Source organism: Macrobrachium rosenbergii, chromosome 3 (assembly GCF_040412425.1).
Source record: "Macrobrachium rosenbergii isolate ZJJX-2024 chromosome 3, ASM4041242v1, whole genome shotgun sequence".
In the NCBI taxonomy this organism is placed as follows: Eukaryota; Metazoa; Arthropoda; class Malacostraca; order Decapoda; family Palaemonidae; genus Macrobrachium; species Macrobrachium rosenbergii.
In genome coordinates, this window is record NC_089743.1 from 81,028,901 (window position 1) to 81,047,758 (window position 18,858).

An 18,858-nucleotide genomic window follows, 5' to 3' on the forward strand; every position below is an offset into this window, starting at 1 on the left:
GTACTTATTATCTTCACATTATGAAAACCACAATCGGGCCTCAACAGCTAGGCTAACACATACACGTGGCCATCATGCACAACCGAAACACACGGCTTTCATCTCTTCTTTTTGTACATGACATAATGCAAAAACAGAAAACAAGCACAATACCATACAAGAGAAAATCAGCCAGAACTCATCAAAATTACTACTAACGCCGATTCACACCATCTGCATAAGGACATGGCATGAAGTAGTCTGACAAGGACGTAAACATTCCAATGCCACCTGGTCGGAAACAGGTGATTTCAGAGACAGTCCTAGCAGGTTAGACATGCGTTATTTTGTTTTATTTTGAATGCCGATCGCACCTAATGGCACGAAGATATAAGCTAACTTTAAAAGTAGGTAAGATTCATTCCAAATACAGGTATGCCCCCAGCTACAATGGGGTTGCATTACAATGACCCCATCATTACTTGAAAAAATTGTAACTTGAAAGAAGCCTAGCCTACACTATACAGTTTAGTATACTCTATACATATACGGTATAATTATTATCAGCTAATTCTGGAGGTTCAAAGCAGACTGACTTATGATAATTCAGTACAAACAGAGAAACTGAATAGTAACACAAACAAGAATCAGATGTGTACTGTATAAGGGTATTCACCAAGATTCGGTCTGTCGTCTGCATACCTCAATGGTGTCAGACTGTTGATGGCTACATATAACTAAAAATTAGAATGGAAATGGAGTACAGAGTTTGGGCCAAAGGCCAAGCACTGGGACCTATGAGGTCATTCAGTGCTGGAAAGGAAACTGAGACTAAGTAGGTTTGAAAGGTGTAACAGGAGGAAAACCTCGCAATTGCACTATGAAATAATTGTTAGGAGAGGATGGATAGCAAGATGGAAGAAAGCTTATATGAATGGAGGTACAGTAAAAAGAACGAAAGGGGTTGCAGCTAGGGGCTGAAGGGATGCTGCAACAAACCTCAAGTAATGCCTACAGTGCACCTCGTGAGACGCAATGACAGCGCTAGCCCCCAACGGAGGCTACAAATCGGAGGAGGAGGAGGATAATAACGCAGCAGGATCATCAACTTGCTCCTCTTCAGCCGTTAGTTCAGGTGTTACAGGGGGGTGGATTTCGAAGAAAGAGCCGTCATGAGATATAGAGGGTCGAGGCTCAAATGTGGTGGAAGGCATGGGGGAAGCAATGACACTGGAGTCACTTTCTTCAGGAAGGCATCCATTGTAGCCTGCAAAGTGCATTTTTTCGTTCTTCATAAATAACTTTGTAACATGCCAAAATGTCACGAATTCCTCTTTCCACTTTAGCAGACTGTTCTAAATTCGTATCCATTTGACAGAACATTAGTTGTAAGTCGTAACTTATGCTGAGACTTTACAGTAATTGAGCCTGATTATTCTGACAAAATTGCCAGTGAGGCCATGTTTCTTAACAAATAAAGCCCTTACCACTTAGGAAGCTTCCTTAAGGGCCAAAATTCTTCAAGAAACAAGTGCCTATTTGTCTTCTGACAGACAAGCCCGCAAATTCAAGTATCATCCCCACATCACTGGATAAGAATGAGGAGGAGTTAGGGAAGTTGACTTAAAACCATATTACACAGAGACTGAGCTAGGTGAAGAAATAGAGCCTTGGCCTTTGGCATACTGTCGAGAGTTGGCCAAGTTGAACCAGTTGACTCCGATGAAAAGATTTCTTGCTCCTAAAAATAGACACATCCACCTATGGGCAACAAATTCCCTATGAATGCTTATAGAGGCACTGTACACAAGCCCAAACAAAGCACCCTGAACAGCAATATACATCCTCTGCAAATACACCTCGAAGGAGCTTGGGTGATTGAAGATGTACTGGTATGAGAAAAATGTCCCCTGCATATCCACCCAACATCTGATCGTTCTTTTGGGAAGTCACTAAAAACATGCTGAAAAACAAAAAGCATGGGTACAAGCACGTAATGTCATTCAGTCTCAATGTGTCCAACAATGGTTGCCAATCTCCAGTTGCTTATGGAGCACGTAAAAAGTCAAGAGGCAAAATCCCAGTGAATTACCACCTGGTCCACCTGGCAAAGACAGAGGAACAGCTATGGGAGACTAAACCAGTGGAGGGTAACCTAAAAGGAATCATAACTCTCCTTCATTGTCTCCACCACGTAAGGTTTGCTCCTAAGTCTCTCCAAGCATGCCAGGGGAGCTTGCAATTAGCAATCTGCCAGAGCATGACGGCTGAACTTACCTCCAAAAGGTATAAGACTTGTACCAACATATACTCTTATCACCTTAACCTGTGCAGTATAAGCCTTTACAGTCATCTCCCAGTATTCGCAGGGTATGTATACCACACCCACCTGCGAATACCAAAACCCCCTCTAAAAACAGTTGTACCTTCCTCTTTTAATAGTTCAAACACCAAATATATACCTTAATCTACCATCCTACAACAAATATACCTTAAACTATCATCTAAAACACTTTAATGTTATTTCAAAGTCATCTTACAACATTGCCCTTGAAATTATATGGCTTACAGCTAAGTGTGAAAACTATTCAAGTTACCCCTATATCCAGGAACATCCATTTTCTCTCATACAGTATTGAAGCAGTCCCATTTTCTTTTTACATTGCTTAGGGGAAACACTGGGAGTTCACAAGTAGAGTTAAATACTGTGCCTAAATATTTAATATGCAATAAAAAATACATAACATTAATATTAATGTTTGAAAATTAGTAAATAATTTTTTTATCATAATAAATGTATTTAGTCATGAAAATCTGTACATTAATTAGTGAATATTTCTCGATGAAAATTCTGCGAATTACCAAATTTTTTGTGAATAATTCAGCGGTAAGTTCCACAGAAAAATCGCGAATAGGTGAAGCCATGAATCCCGAACTGCAAATTGGTGGAGGTAGACTGTGCTACGGATAGGAGGCATATGTGTTCTCACTTCTTCCGAACTGAGTTAGTATAAGCATGAGAACATTAACCTGTGGCAACAGAAACGAGTTAAAAATTAACACTCTTCCTTGCTAAACTCCCGCTGGCACCAAAAACCCCCTAAGCTGGAGCCTCAACTTCTCTAAGTTGATGCAGAGAAGAGACAAAATCCTGAGAAAAGTTCAATAAAATATAAAAACTTAACAGTCCAAACTGAGACTCTGATTCAGCATGTCCAAATCACTTTTTAGTCACGAGTTCATCTCTTTACAGGAAAGAGAAAAGAAAGCCGCATCTTCTACCAAAGATGGTTTAAGTAACAGTATTGCAAGAGTCAGTGCTCAGCAACTTCCTAAAAAAAACCAGCGGCAGACCTAAAGGGAGCTCTGTGTGCCCAAGTAAGAGAAAACTTATGAATTGCACTCTAATCGAAGGAGAAAGCTTGGGTTCTCTTTCTCCAAATACTTGACGGGCGTCAAAACACTTGAAGACAACCGAAACCTATTCTCTATGTGGTCTCTTTCCCCAACTAAACGACGATACAGCGAAGGAGACAGCTGCCACCTAGAAACACCTGGAGACAGGAGATGACAGCAGCCGAGCACCTGTATCGCATCCACAACTCAACGTAAGGTAGACAGCAAAATGCAGCCGGAGTGACTCAGCTGAGTGAAAGAAAACGTGGCACCAAAAGAAAATGGGAAAGTTGGGAGACAGGGGCCAGGAGAGAAGTGACAATGACCTTCCCGCTTTGCCCGAAAGTGAGTCAACAGACTTAAGAGCGGGTTCCGTTCTCAGCTACCACTCTGTTGACCGCGAGTTCGAATCTCCAACCGGCCAATGAAGAATAAGAGAAATTTATTTCTGGCGATAGAAATTAATTTCTCGCTATAATGTGGTTTGGACTCCACAATAAGCTCTAGGTCCCGTTGCTAGGTAACCAATTGGATCTTAGCCATGTAAAATAAATCTAATCCTTCGGGTCAGCCCTAGGAGAGCTGTTAGTCTGCTCAGTGGTCTGGTTAAACTAAGATATACTTAACAGACTTAAGAGCATTTCCATAAGACACATCCTTAGCAAGCTATACCTAGCTTGGAAACAACAGAAGATACTTAATTATGATAGATTTGGAAAGAGAAACATTAATCAAGGCAGACGTAAAAGATTTGCCAATAGCCAAAGAAACAGCATGTTGTGGAGGGAAGAATGAGAATGGGGAGAACTGTGGAGGGATGAATGAGTTTTTGTGTAGCATTTCCCATGTGAGAGAGAGAGAGAGAGAGAGAGAGAGAGAGAGAGAGAGAGAGAGAGAGAGAGAGAGAGAGAGAGAGAGAGAGAGAGAGAGTTTTAGTTTGCCGTTAAGATAGTTTTGTAAAGTAACATAAGTTTTGAGTGAGAGAGAGAGAGAGAGAGAGAGAGAGAGAGAGAGAGAGTGTAGTTGTCGTTAATGAGTGTTTCGGTTGTTGGAAGAGGGATGAGGGTCTTTAGTTCGAGTTTGTTTACGGTGCTGTCTGTCTGTGCAAATGTTGAGGGAGTTTTTTTCGGTTTTGAGGGAGTCTTGAGCTGAGTTCTGTGCAAGGCGGACATTGATGGTGGATTATTGTATGTTTCGTGAGTCGTGTGTTTTCTGTTGGATGTCATTGTTGTCTGTGCATGTGTCTCTTTCTTTTTTGCTCGTTTTTTTTGGTTGAAAGTCTGTTTTTCGGTTTTGTTTGTGTAATTTTGGTGTGTATCTGTGTTGTGTATTGTTTTTGTGTTTTTTTAAATTCCGCCACAATGTACAGAGCAAACAAGTGCATTTTGATAGAGAAAGAGGACTAGGCTAGCAGACAAGGATTCAGAATGAGTAAAAGATGAAGAGATTGCTTAAACAATCAACTAAGTTGACATAACATCAGAATAAGTAAAACTAGATACAGACACATTATTTCTAATAAAACTGTACATACCTGTATCATTATAGTCCCAACAGAACTAACAACCTCATACTATAGTAGTAGGTGCCAAAGACAGCAGAAGTTGCAGAAGATTAACGTTTACCAAAACAATCTTTCGGCTACTGCACAATACAAGACTATGAACATGAAAACCAGATAGGCAGGTGACTGAGGGCACAGAATCGCATTGCCCCAGGAGACTTCTTCCGCAGAATCCAACTGTCGCAGGGCAGTCCTAGGCTTGGGCCACAGAAAAGCAAGGGCACCATCACCTTACCTCTTATGAGGGAATGCGAAGTGATCGCACAATGGGGGGACCCAGACCAGTTCCCTAACCAATTCATTCAAACAGACCTCATACAGTATTGACCAAAATAAGGTTTACATCCTGTTCTAAATTCTCAATACACTTTTCCTTAACTGAAAGGGGAGAGGAAGGCAGAGCTAAAGAGGAAGCCTCAGTACTAACTAAAGCATTAGCAAAGGAAAAGCCTGGACTGAATATATGTAACTATAGAAGAACGACCTGGGGAAGAGGCAGAAATGACAGGTTGATGACCTGACCTAATTGGTTTGTATTCTAACTGCTTCCCTTCTCTTCCTATACTAACGAACTTAAGCAGAAAGATCTTCGAAAATCCCTACTTCCTCACATCTATTCTCATGATCACACTTAAAACCATGCAGCAAGTGTAAACAGTGTGTACAGTCGAACCCCAGTACTCGCAGGGGATGCATACCAAAACTTCCCACGAATAGCTAAAATCTGTGATACTTGACATCTCTCTAAAAATGCTTATAACTGCCTATTTTGATAGTTCAGACACCAAAGAATCCATCTGAAAACACTTATACCTGAGTATTTGAATAGTTTTATCACAAAAAATGCATTTACAGTAAACCCCCGTATTCGCAGTCTTACGGTTCGCGGACTCACCGATTCGTGGATTTCTCTATGGAACATATATACACATTATTTGCTGAAATTCGCCCATTTGTGGTATTTTTCACTGAGAAATATTCACTACTTACTATATTTTCATCTCATTTTCATGACTAAACGCACTTTTTGTGATAAAATGGTTAAAATATTCAGGTAGTGCTCGAGTTACGATAATTCGCCTTACGATAATTCAATTTTGCAATGGGGTAAGCAATTAATACCGATACGGCAATATTTATAAAATATTTTAAAATTTTGCGCGGGCGCAGGCAGCAGTGTACAATCAGGCAGCAAGAGAAATCAAATTACAATAGACTAACTTCTTGTTCTCCATCTCTTTAGCCCATTTTCTAGTTAAAAAAGTAAAAGAGAATGATAAAAGTATTGTTAGTAACGCTTTACTCTTGCGTAAATGCATACAGCCATAAACAACTGACCGAGAAACTGTTGTTTTGTTTATCACCGAATCGGGTAACAACAGCCGTTTTGCTTGCATTTCAACCATCATATGGTAATACACAATTACCATAGTTATAGTACTGTACAAGAGATGTTAAGTAGAATAGGACTGATATATTTTTACATTATACCCTTATTTGGTATGGATAAAAGGTCGGCTAGGAAATATACAGCTAAATTTAAGCTGGAAGTTGTAGCTGAAGCTGAGAAAACAATGCTCAAGCTGCTAATGACTATAAATTATCGTGCATCGGCAACATGGATGAAACTCGATCATAACTGAAATTGGAGAGAATGTATTTTAATCAAAACTACTGGGCAAGAAAGAACACACTGCTGCTATTTTTACGCCGATAAACGATAAATACGTAAAGCTCATATTATGATGAAATCAAATGAAAATAGCGAATGGAATCTTGATTTTTTTTTACACAAAACAAACGTCCCCAAATGGCCATCATCATCTATTAATGAAAAAACAGCTAAATTAATTTCACCACGAGACATATTTAAGTTATATTTCAACTTAAAAACACTTCGTATAATGAAAAATAACCTTGCCCCATATAAATACAGTATCTAGAAATTCACTTACACTAACTAGAAGCAAGAAAAGTGCGCTCTGAACTGAGTTAAATACGTGAAATAAACCTGCCGAATTGATTTCCAAACCAAAACATTGATCGCTATGATCGCAATTTATAATACAAAAGCAATATAAGAATGTATACAATATTATTGGATACAGTGAATTAATGCATAACATTTTAAAAGATCCATGGAAAAGATGCATAATCGTTATGTTGATTTTTATATAACACGATATGTGAATATAGAGTAAAGTATAATGTAGCCTAGGCTACCATATATGCATACGACATACCATAGTGTAGGCTAAGCTAATTCTTGTTTGTTATTCAATTTTTCTGTACTGAATTATCATAAGTCACTCTGCATGAACCTCCAGAATTAGCTGATATTAATAATTACTATACCATGTATGTATAGAGTATACTTTATAGTGTAGGCTAGGCTATCATATATTAATACAGTATATGCTACCGAATACCCTAGTGTAGGCTAGGCTATATTCGAGATACATTTTTTCCAACAAATGACAGGCTTTTTTGGAAACTAACCCCATCGCTAGTAGGATAATACCTGGGTATAAGCATTTTTAGTTTTTTTTGTGTTTGAACTATCAAAATAGGCAGTTCTAAGTGTTTTTAGAAGGGTTCTAAGCATTCGCAGGTCTTAGCTATTCGCAGGGGGGGTGTGGTACGCATTCCCCAGGGAATACGGGGGGTTTACTGTAGTCATGAAAGTTATATGAATACAATAATTAGTGAATATTTCTCTATGAAAAACACGACAAATAGGTGAATTTTCCTCGAATAATGTGTATTTATGTTCCACAGAAAAATCTGCGAATAGGTGGAGCCCAAATCCGGAACTGCAAATAGGCGGGGGTCCACTGTATCTCCTAAAAAAATAAACATTCTGCTAACACAGTAATCATTCCTACAGAACCTGTCATTCTTAGCCTTGATTCCAGTGGAGGCATCCTAGCAAAAATAAATGTACAGTACCGTGATAGCAGCAAATAGCCCTGAAATACCAACAAGCGTCTATACCCAATGGCGGCAAGGAGAATTCTGACAAGAGCTTAAACATTCGTAACACACCTGGTGGAGAACAGGTGAACTAGGCAGTCATCTGGTCAGCCATTCGATCATTTGTTTGAATGCTGACTTGTCTATCAGCGCGGAGATATAAGCTAACTTTAACATTAGGTAAGCTTCATCCCAAATACAATAATATGAGGGAATAGTAAATATAACTGATATACAGCTGAAATTCATGTTAGCAAAGAGCTGGAATGATGCACAGGCAAGTGTGTGTTCTGGAGTAACTAACTTTCATACTTTGAGTTTTAGAAGTGTTAAAGAATACATGCCAGATCTCTATTCAAGGGGTCTAAAACCACAGACCTAAGGTGCAGAGAAGGAATGACAGCTATTAGAGTAGCATCATAAATGTATGCTATCAGTTTGTTCTCCAGACCTTGCCACATCTTTTTGAAAAAGATGGGAAAGATCCTGTTAGGGTCTATGCCTCTATAACTGCCAAGGCCCAGAAGCAAAGTTTTGACTTCTCTACACCTGAGGGCCATTGAACACAACTTAGGCAATGGAAGGCATGACTGGGGCAACACCAAGGACTCACCACATTGTCCACACAGACTTAACCCAAAAGTTCTGCCTTCTGTTTTGGGCAATATACAGCAGTTCTGTCAGCTTCTATAATGGGAAGCATGCTTGAATCAACTCCAAAGAGTCATGACTTGAGGGTCCTCACCACTAAGAACCATACTCTCATTATAATTAAAAGTTCTCTCAGCACTCTCCTAAGCTCAATAAAATTGTCACAAAAAAATTTGATTGAGTGTTCCTCCACAAATGATAAGCTTCTTGTTTCTTATGGTAGGCAAGCTTAAAATTGGTGCCAAATTACTGCAATGAAGGAACCAAATTACAGGTAGGTGTACTAGTGTGGGCATTTACATGTACAGTAAACCCCCCGCATTCGCATTCTCATGATTCGCGGACTCACGCATTCGCAGGTTTCTCTGTGGAACATATCTAGCCATCTTTCGCGGAAAATTCACCCATTCGCGGTATTTTTCACTGAGAAATATTCACTAATTACTGTATTTTCATATAATTTTCATGAATAAATGCACTTTTTGTGATAAAACTATTAAAATACTCAGGTATAAGCATTTTTACAGGGTTTTTCTGTGTTTAAACTATCAAAATGGGCAGTTCTAAGTGTTTTTAGAGGGGTTTTAAGTATTTGTGGATTTTAGCTATGGGTGGGGGTGTGTGGGACACATCCCCCGCGAATACGGGGGGTTCATTGTACTATACAGAGTATAATTTCCAGATTCAAAATGAAACTAAAACAAGCATTATGACATGAAAAATAAATTTACAGCAATAAAAGAAAATTATTGTCAAGCTTATGATTGTTATGGTTTTACCACAGATGACTTTTGGACCTGCTATCCAATATGGGAACATCAATGGGTGAACAACTGACACAACAGTAGTTTACTCAGATCCTTTATGGAATTTCAAAACTGGTCTAACAATATAAGAAAAAAGTAGAGAAACTTTAAAGTTTTTATACTTACTTGATTTCAGATGATGATTAGTGAAAAGTTTTGTAGACTAAGCTGGGCTACATACTTTTATCTAATCATTGTTAACATTGTTTAGCAAAAAAAAATTTAATAAAATTGCTTATTTTGCTTTCTGATATCAAGAATTGATAATCAGTTTTGTCAACATCTTACAGCTCTCTCCTCTTCATGCCCTTCACAAATCTTTAATTTTAGTTTTACATTTAATACCAATTAATAAAGATTTCCCTTACATTCACAGAAAGGATGCATTATTGTATTAAGACGACATGGTACACATTCACATTGACATAAACACACATGGTTGTGTTTACATCACAACAAGTATGTGCAACTGGGTGATAAGTTTATGGCCTTCTAAGTGAGTTCCCTATGAATGTTTGTTACTTTTATATACACAGTAATAATAATACTACCTCTAACTGCATTAGCATACCTGTTTGAGTTCCTGCTTTGCCTGGTGACTGTCACACCTACATCTCACCTGGTTCTACCGGCAGTTCAGCTTGACTGTATATTTCTCCCCACTATTTGTCAACTGCCTTACTGGCCTTTCTAATCAAGCACTTTGCTCACTTGATATCCACCATTTAACTGTCTGTGCTATGCCTGCTTCACTTACTGATAAACCATGCATGCTTGACTGTTCTTGGCTATTCAACCTACCTGCAACATACTGTCAAAGGATGCCTGTGCCCAGCAAAAATTTATATTTTTTTCTGCATGTTGAGACTTTTTCCATCCAATGCAGACATTTTTCAGCAGCAGCTGAGTAGTCAAGGAGTAATTAATTGCACCTGCTACAAGGACCATTCATGCAACAGTGACTACTGCTATTGCATCCATCCATGCCAGTGACTGAATCTGCCGCACTGACCTTTTTCTAGACTATTCACACCTTTTATAGGGACTGCTTCTGCTACATTGACCATTCCTACTAATGAATTCCTACTACAATGACTATACCTACTATAATGACCATACCCCCTATGGTAACCATATCCACTACAATGACCATTCATGTTACAGTGATTGCACATGCTACCTTAACCATTTCTGCTGCCATGACTGTGTCTGCTGCAATAACATTTCCTACTGGATGTTATTGCAGCAGTGACCACTCCTCTTACAGGAACAGTTTCTATTAGTGACTGCTAACAACTGCAGTGACTGTTCAGGCTAAGTACCCTGCTACAGTGACCATTCCTGTGACCACTGATACACCAGTGACTGAGACATGGCATGTGTTACAAGAATTCTTTCTTCAAGGCCCCAGCTTTTTAGTTTTCTGTAAAACAAAACTATTTTGCTGGCTTTGTCTGTCCATCCGCACTTTATTTTGTCCGCACTTTTTCTATTCCCCCCTTAAATCTTAAAAATTACTGAGGCTACAGGTCTGCATATTGGTATGTTGATCACCCACCCTCCAATCATCAAGTATACCAAATTGCAGCCCTCTAGCCTCAGTAGTTTTTATTTTATTTAAGGTTAAAGTTAGCCATAATTGTGCTTCTGGCAAAGATATAGGATAGCCCACCACCGGCCAGTGGTTAAAGTTTCATGGGCTGTGGCTCATGCAGCATTATACCAAGACCACCGAAAGATAGATCTATTTTCAGTGGCCTTGATTAGGCTATATGCTATAGCGGCTGTACAGACAACTCGACTGCACTAAAGAAACTTTGGCCCATTTTTTATTTGTTTATTTTGCCTGCAAGGGTGCTGCCACTATCTTTTAGGTAAAGACTTTCTTTCTAGCCATGACATGATTTTTTTTGACTGTCTGAGTCGTCTCTGTCAGTGGTGAATTCAGATTTTCATGAATAACATCATGGAGGCCAGATGTTATCAAGAGTTTTGACATGGATCAAACTTCTGAATTTTTTTTTAGCCTTCATCCTCAATTAAGATTATCAGAGATGTGTCTTTGTCCTCAATCCAGACTACTACAGATGCAGGAACCATAACAAGGATCTCTATGCCCACTGTCAAGTCTCATCAGTATTGGCAAGGGCTGTAATTGGTGATCTCCCTATTCATAACAAGGAGGGTAGCAGCATCTTCTGTTATCTGTAAAGTTGCAGTGCAGTTTTTCAGGACATCCAGAAGGATTCTGTTTCCAGCTAACTAGTTCCCAGCCTTCTTTGAGCTACAATATTCTCAAAGATGAAGCCTCCATTAGTGGAAACTTTTTTACCTCAAGACTGAGCACCAGTGGGGACTGAAGTCCACTATGAGCAATATCTTGGTTCTATTCCAAATTGTTCCTAGCCTGACAGAAGAAGCAGTTCAACCTCATGGATCAACTTGCTAGCTTATCATAGATTATTGTAACTGAGTTAGCATGAGGCTAAAGAGCCAAGGAATTTACAAGAAGAGTGATGCTCAAATGACCAATCTTGCCTGACCAAGTTTTCCTAAGAGGTTCCCAAGTACTTGGCTGTTACTGCAACTTTCCTCTTTGAAAACACACAAGAAGGGTCCAGTTTCTTTCTCCTCATTTATATAGTTTACTTTTCACCATTTGCTGCTCAAGCAGAATCTATTGCATACGTTGCTGCTCCTATTATTGATCTTCAGTTGGAAGGCTAAGCATACTGATTTTGTCGCAAAGATCTGAATGACAAATAGCCAAGGCATCATCAACAGTATTTCAAGCACATGACTGATGATTTTCCATGAACACACATTTGTATAGCATAAAGATAATTTTTTATGCCGAACCATTACCATATTAATAAGGCCCACTTCCCAACTCAACTGTCTTGTTAGTCTGTGGAGTGATGTCAAACATGTTCAGCCTCAAAACACTGTGAGTCTGGGTATCAACATGGACAGTGAACATGGGCACAATATGATTAACAGATTTATATAAATTACTAGTTTTATGTTATGAAATCTTGTGTTGGGAAGTGGTATCTGGTTGTTTACCCATTCAAAAATGCTCAGTTTGTAGATTATACAGTTAAAAAGATGAAGGCTTGGCTAAATTAGTACACTGATTCAGTTTACTGTACATATCTATATCTTGGACCCCCGCCAAACAGTAAAATGAGTCTGCAGAAATACCAGAACAGCAGCATCAATATGATTAAATTAACTCTCCCTTGCATAATGTGCCAATGTTTCCCAGCAACAAATAGTAATAACATAAAAATAAGCATACTATACTGAATACCAAAATGCATTTACTTTTTCACAAATAACTTGCATATGACTTCTCACAAGGAAAAAGTCTGCCCAACAACGCTATTAAAGATTGTGCAAATCCCTACCACACAGACTATTCAAAAGAGGCAAAATCTCAAAACATCTAAGGAAAGCTTATCATTAAGTCATTTGAGTTAATAAAAAGTACATTCACTGGCCTGAACACTTTTAATGTATATTTTCCCACTGGATGAAATAAGCTAAGGCATAATGAAGAGGGAGGTCGACTGTGGGAAACAAACTCAGTCATTACATAACAAACCCAGTCATCACATAAGTTATAATCACAGTGCATTGGGAAAAGTCAATAACCTATCCACATGTCCTGGTAATATTAATCATTCATAAAAGGTACCAAACACCAGTGCTAACACCAATGCTTCACCAATATAGTTAGCTAAGGCAGTCAGATGATATTTCAACCCAATGAACGGGGGAAATCCCCCTAATTAGTGGTACACACCAAAAGAGGATGCAAGACTTCTTTTGTCTACTGATGACCATTTGGATAACACTCCACCATTCCTTGCAATGCAGCATAAGTAATTTAGAGGTTTCTACATTGCATGCACACAAATTTGATGATTTATGAAAAATATAAATCTTACCTGCAGTAACGGAATTGATTGCTAATCTAGAGAGCTCATGGCTAATGTGTAATGTTCCCAGTAAATAATCTTCAAGATCTAAGTGAAATCCTTTCTCACGCTGTGTGCATAAACCAAGGAATTGAGCAACTTCTTCATGTGGAGCCAACCTACAACAAAAGTAGAACTCTTTAAAATAATCCATCATAATGATTACTGAATGTATAATCAATACTTTCATGTTCACATTTCTCACTATCCCACAATATCGAGCTATACAGCACCTTCGGTTTTCCAACATGTTAACTAAATTCTGGAGTTAGCTAATCTACTTGTATTTCCAAATATTCTGTAAATAAAAAGAGCAAACATGAGGACATAAGGTCTGTAATACTCTATGCAACAGAAACTCAGGCACAGACAAAGAAAATAATAATAATGATTATGATAAAATCAATTTTTTAGGTACTTACCCTCTATCATTTAGCTTTACCTGTGACTAACTGGCATGGGTTCAAGTGTTAAAATTGAAACAATTGTTAACAAGGAAATCCTCCAGCACCAGGGCACAACCTCTGAGGCTTACAGGAACCAGAGATGGAGCTAGCAGGGTTCTGGGTACCAAAGATAAACACAACTCTTCCGCACAAGCACACAAAACCTTCACACTGAAACACAGAAAGACAACACAGGCAAACAAAGAAACGGCTTTAGGGAGGAGAGAAAGAACAAGACATCCTCACCCAAAGGTGGTAAGAAAAATACTGATATGTCACGAGCCCAAGCTTGGGTCGGTGGGTGTTCCACCTAACTCAGGACAGAGGACAGATGCCACCAGGTCCTTGCATATACAATGCTATTGAATTTTTTACCAGTTCCAGCTGGTACCAGAAGATTCATCCTGATGTTAAGACCCCAGGTTTGTTCCGTGTATAAACAACTAAGAGATTTTGATAAGGAAGATTAAGAAGAAGAACCCATAGTGAAACAACAAACCACAGTATAAACAATCCAATTTGTTAACCATGAAAACAAACCAAAAATTCAGAGCAATTGTCTATACAGCCGTCTGATTTCACCAACAAGAGTAGAATGAACGACCAGAACATTCGCTGTCTTACCCCCACCCAACAAAGGGTGGGAAGTAACTATTGGGAGCCCTCGTTTATGAGTGTTTCAACTTTAACATTAGTCGAACCCGCGCCAAGTAGTCGTAGACAAAGCTAAATGATAGAGGGTATGTTTCATTCCAAAAATAGATATTTTGAAATAATTGTGACTATATAATGTTAAATTGTTTCAACACACGATCCATTTCTTTACAACAGTCTACTATGTGCATCATCAATCTCAGATTATTCAAAGTCTTTTGAACCTGTCTGAGCATGAACACACCTGAAATCTATTTCTCCTGCTTGTGTGGCAACTTTGCTTATTTATACCTCATCTTGAGTCCATGCCTTAAATTTATCATTTCTTTTTAGTCTCATCCCAGACCATCCAAGACTGGAAGATGCAAAATATACCGGAAGATGCGTTAGCAACTCTCTGGTAGACATCAAAGGTGCCTCACACTGAGGGACCTGGGGCAACCCGAACGAATTGTAAGGTCTGTAAGGTATGGTAGCAATGGGTACTGTACTTATCTGTCCTCTTTCTTGTTTAAAGTGTGAATGTCTCTAATCCTTGGATCTGGTCACTTGCAGAGCTCTGTCAGCTTCTATGGCCATTCAAAGAACCTGTAGCAATTTTCTTTGTTTGAAATACTGTTTTGTTTACTGTTTCATCTGTTTGTTGGTGTAAAATTTTCTCTAGTGGTCTCAGATGTGACTACAGTATCACCTCAATTTATGGACTACAACTTACTAGACCTGGGCACAAGTTGGAAAAGTCTGAGACCTGAAAAACTAAAATTATATTTCATATTTAATGGAATAATCTGGTCAGCAATGCTGCAATGAATGCAACCAATGTTTGCCTGTCTAAATATGCAAGTGTGGGTTCTTTGTTTCCAGGTTTAAGAAGCATCATGTGTTTGTCTGCTTCATGCAGAGCCTGTGATTCGTAACAAAATGAAACGTTAAACGGAGTAAGTCGCTGCATAGCAACTTGGCTGAGTCACATTTTCTTTAAAATAACCGAATCTGTAATCAAGGGATATTAACATTATTGAAACTTGAAATTAAATATACTGTAATGATGCACAATGCCAAGGAAAATTAGGCGAGTTAACAGACAGACAGACATTCACGACTGCTTGTGGAGCTACAAATTATAAAAAAAATGTACCACAAACATTTATATATAAATTCAATGACTTACACTACAGTAATGCCAACACCATATCAAAATGAGTAAGCTTTTTCAAAACTTACAATGAAACAATGATCAAGAGAGGGAAGATACAATGAGATTGATTATATATATTTTCAAAAGATTAGGTTTTGGTTACTTATTGGATTTCATTAATTATCAGGAGGCCAGACCCCAAACTGTCTGCTAAGTTGAAGTGATACTGTGAAGTTGTTCAGTGTCAGTCCTTATATCTACTCATTTAGTTCTGATAATGAAGTTTAGTTTAATTTTTGCTTGTGAAATTGACAATTCTTGTCTACTTCACAGAGAGTTTTATTTAATTTTTTTGGTATTTAATATTCATGAGCTACCTTAACTTCATGATTGTTCTTATGGTAATCTTCTTGGGTTTCTCTGATTACCTTCCTAATTAGTCCTGCATTCATAATTACCCTTGTATGTTCATGATGCTAGTGTTGTTTTCATTATTATTATTATTATTATTATTATTACCACTGGTTTTTCAGCTTTTACTTGATGATTCTCCTTTTCTTCCACAAGCCTATTTTGTTATCAGTAACCATCAATTATTCAAGTGATCAGATGCCACAGCATAGATATATTGGCGCCTCTGGCACAAATTATAACAGTTTCACGTCTAGCATTGAAAAAGACTCCTATTCGGGGTGCAGTGCCTGCAGAAGTCAAGTACTTTCAACAAGGTTCACAAATGAGATGTGTATAAATTGGTATCCATCTCAGAGAGCATTTTATACCACCAAGTCCTAACAGTGTCTGATAATGGTGGATCTTCTGTGTCTGAGATGTTATTTTATCAAGGTTTTCATCAGCGCTATCCCATATGGGGTCTAACAGAACCCAAGACACCCTCCAAATCTTCTGAGTACTCTGAAGAATTGTTTGTCTCCATCCAACAAAAGCTATTGGAACAGTTTGCACAAACCTCTGAATGACCTTCCTGATGACTTTGCATATTCTCCATCATTAGGATTCCTTCTTAGATGGTTTACTAATAATTTCAACAAGTGTGCAGGTACATGTAATTCTGGCCTTGTAACACTTTCCATACTCTCCAGGTGCCATCAAACCCACTAGCCAACTACTTGCAGGGCATTGCTCCTCTGCAGCCAACACCACCAAACCCAGTTATAGTAGTGAGCATGATATCAATCCTTCACTGTTCCAGTGGCAGAAGAACCACACTCAACACAGTTCAAGGATGGCATACATTACACCTCTGCAAGCAGTGCAAAAAGTATAATAATTTAGCGAACACTTAATTATACTCATGGTTTCTATGGTAATCCTTCTTCCTACAAGAAGAATTACAAGTCAAAATTAGAACAATCAAAAGCAAGCAACTTACTAACAATTCAAACCAGAAAATACCAAGTGTAAAGCTTCATCAACAGCCATGATGCCTCTTCCAAAATGTGGTATACTGAGAGAGTGGGTGGGTTCCCACCTCCTTCATCAGCTGCCACATGTTAACTACTTAGTCACCAAGTTCAACAACCAGACCAGCTTTCACGAAGGTATATACAAACAAGGTTTGTATTCTTGTACTAATATAAAGAAACCCAATTGGTAAAAAGGAGAAAAAATTATTAGGTACCAAGGAAACGAGTGCAGAAATAGCAATTTATGTTAAACATGAACGAAAGGAGTGTAATGTACAACAGACATATATGGAAAGACTTTACTACCATTAGAGGCACTAAGCATCCTATATGCATACCTAGTAAAGTCAAAATGTTCCTCTTTTTGGAGTGTCGCTGAAGAGTGCTGATACAATATTTACAGTAAAGCTCCTGTAAATTAATGGGCCTGAGTTCAATGAAATGTAAGTTAATGATGAAAGAGCAATCAAAAACACAAAGCTGAACTGGGGCAACGTAGTGAAGAACACAAAAAGTGACCCTAATTAGCGATGAAAGCAAGTTCTATGCTGAGATTACCCCTTTCCCTTTCATGTTTATTTTCAAATATGTATAAAAAATAAGCATTTTTATTTATCTGTCTTTTTAGATGTTCTAGGATGATACGCAGGTAAAAATTTTTTTTTTTAAATTATCCACATTTTGGAAGTTATTAGACTTTTAAATAAGAATTGTCTTTATTATCTGAAGAATATTTTCTGTTATTTTCACCTCCTGAATTCATTAAGGCCTTCATATTTGTCACTACTGGTTTCTTCAGCATTTACTTTGATTGTGGAAGGTAATGAAACATCAAAAATAAAAATGAACTTCAGTAAGCACTCAGGGCATTTGCCACCTAAAGCTGTTATAAAAGTAATGACAACACACCTCTATCTATTACGGAAAATGCTCTCTAAATGCTCAGTAATGTGAAAGGAAGGAAATAAAATGGGATTGCATCAAAGATGAGTAAAACTGTGATCATAAACATAACTATGGATATTTTAGGGTAGTAAATGAGTATTCTCAATATTACGGAAACAATACACGGTCATGGTTCACGCATATGCTTGGAACAGTAATGGAAGGAGTTAATTAGTTGATTCTACTACTCTTGTCTTTTAGACTATAGCTTGCAGTGCCTATGGAAATTCAGTTCACAAATGTGGGTTGTATGAGTGACAGATGTGGATGAAATTAAGATAATCTTATACAAATAATGATGGACACAAACTACCTGATTTGTCATTGGGTTCAGAAAGTAAATTATAATACAAAATAATTTAAGATGTTAATAGCAATTGCAGACAGATATTGTCTTTCTATAATTTTCAGTCAAAATGAAAGTATACTATAGATATTTAGCATAATATTTGTACTATCAAGCAATAAAACTAAAGAGTATTGTACAAACTCTTTCCAAAAATGAACAAATTAAGTTTTATAAAAACCAACTGTTAAGAATAACGCCTAAACATTAGGTGGCTAAGAGAGCTAAGGACAAGTGTTAAACTGTAAGAAGGAAGTGTCCTATATATTATAACAATTATTACCAACTGTTTTAAGCCATGTGAATTGTCATAAAATGCGATGAAAATTGAAAGGTATAGATGAAAAAGTTACAGATCTAAGTGGCAAAAAACCAAGGAGAAAGAGTGAAAAGTAAAAGGAAGTAGGAAATACACTTACGGACTTAAGGGACACTAAAAAACCTTCAATAGCATCTACAAGGCACACTATAAGCTGCACCCCTACAGTGTAAGGAGATGTATTATTATGGCCACTATTCTACTACAACTTTTCGGCCTGTCCAGCTACCT

General features: G+C 38.0%; 1 protein-coding gene across 4 annotated transcripts in view; it reads right to left on the minus strand.

Annotated features, from left to right (window-relative positions):
• Nucleotides 1-18,858, minus strand: part of trsn (translin) — an 85,697-nt gene that overhangs the window by 9,605 nt on the left and 57,234 nt on the right. For all 4 annotated transcript variants that reach the window (XM_067083492.1, XM_067083471.1, XM_067083481.1 and 1 more), the window contains one exon: nt 13,323-13,471. In XM_067083492.1, the coding sequence (XP_066939593.1) occupies nt 13,323-13,471 (149 nt within the window). The remainder of the gene's footprint in view (nt 1-13,322; nt 13,472-18,858) is intronic.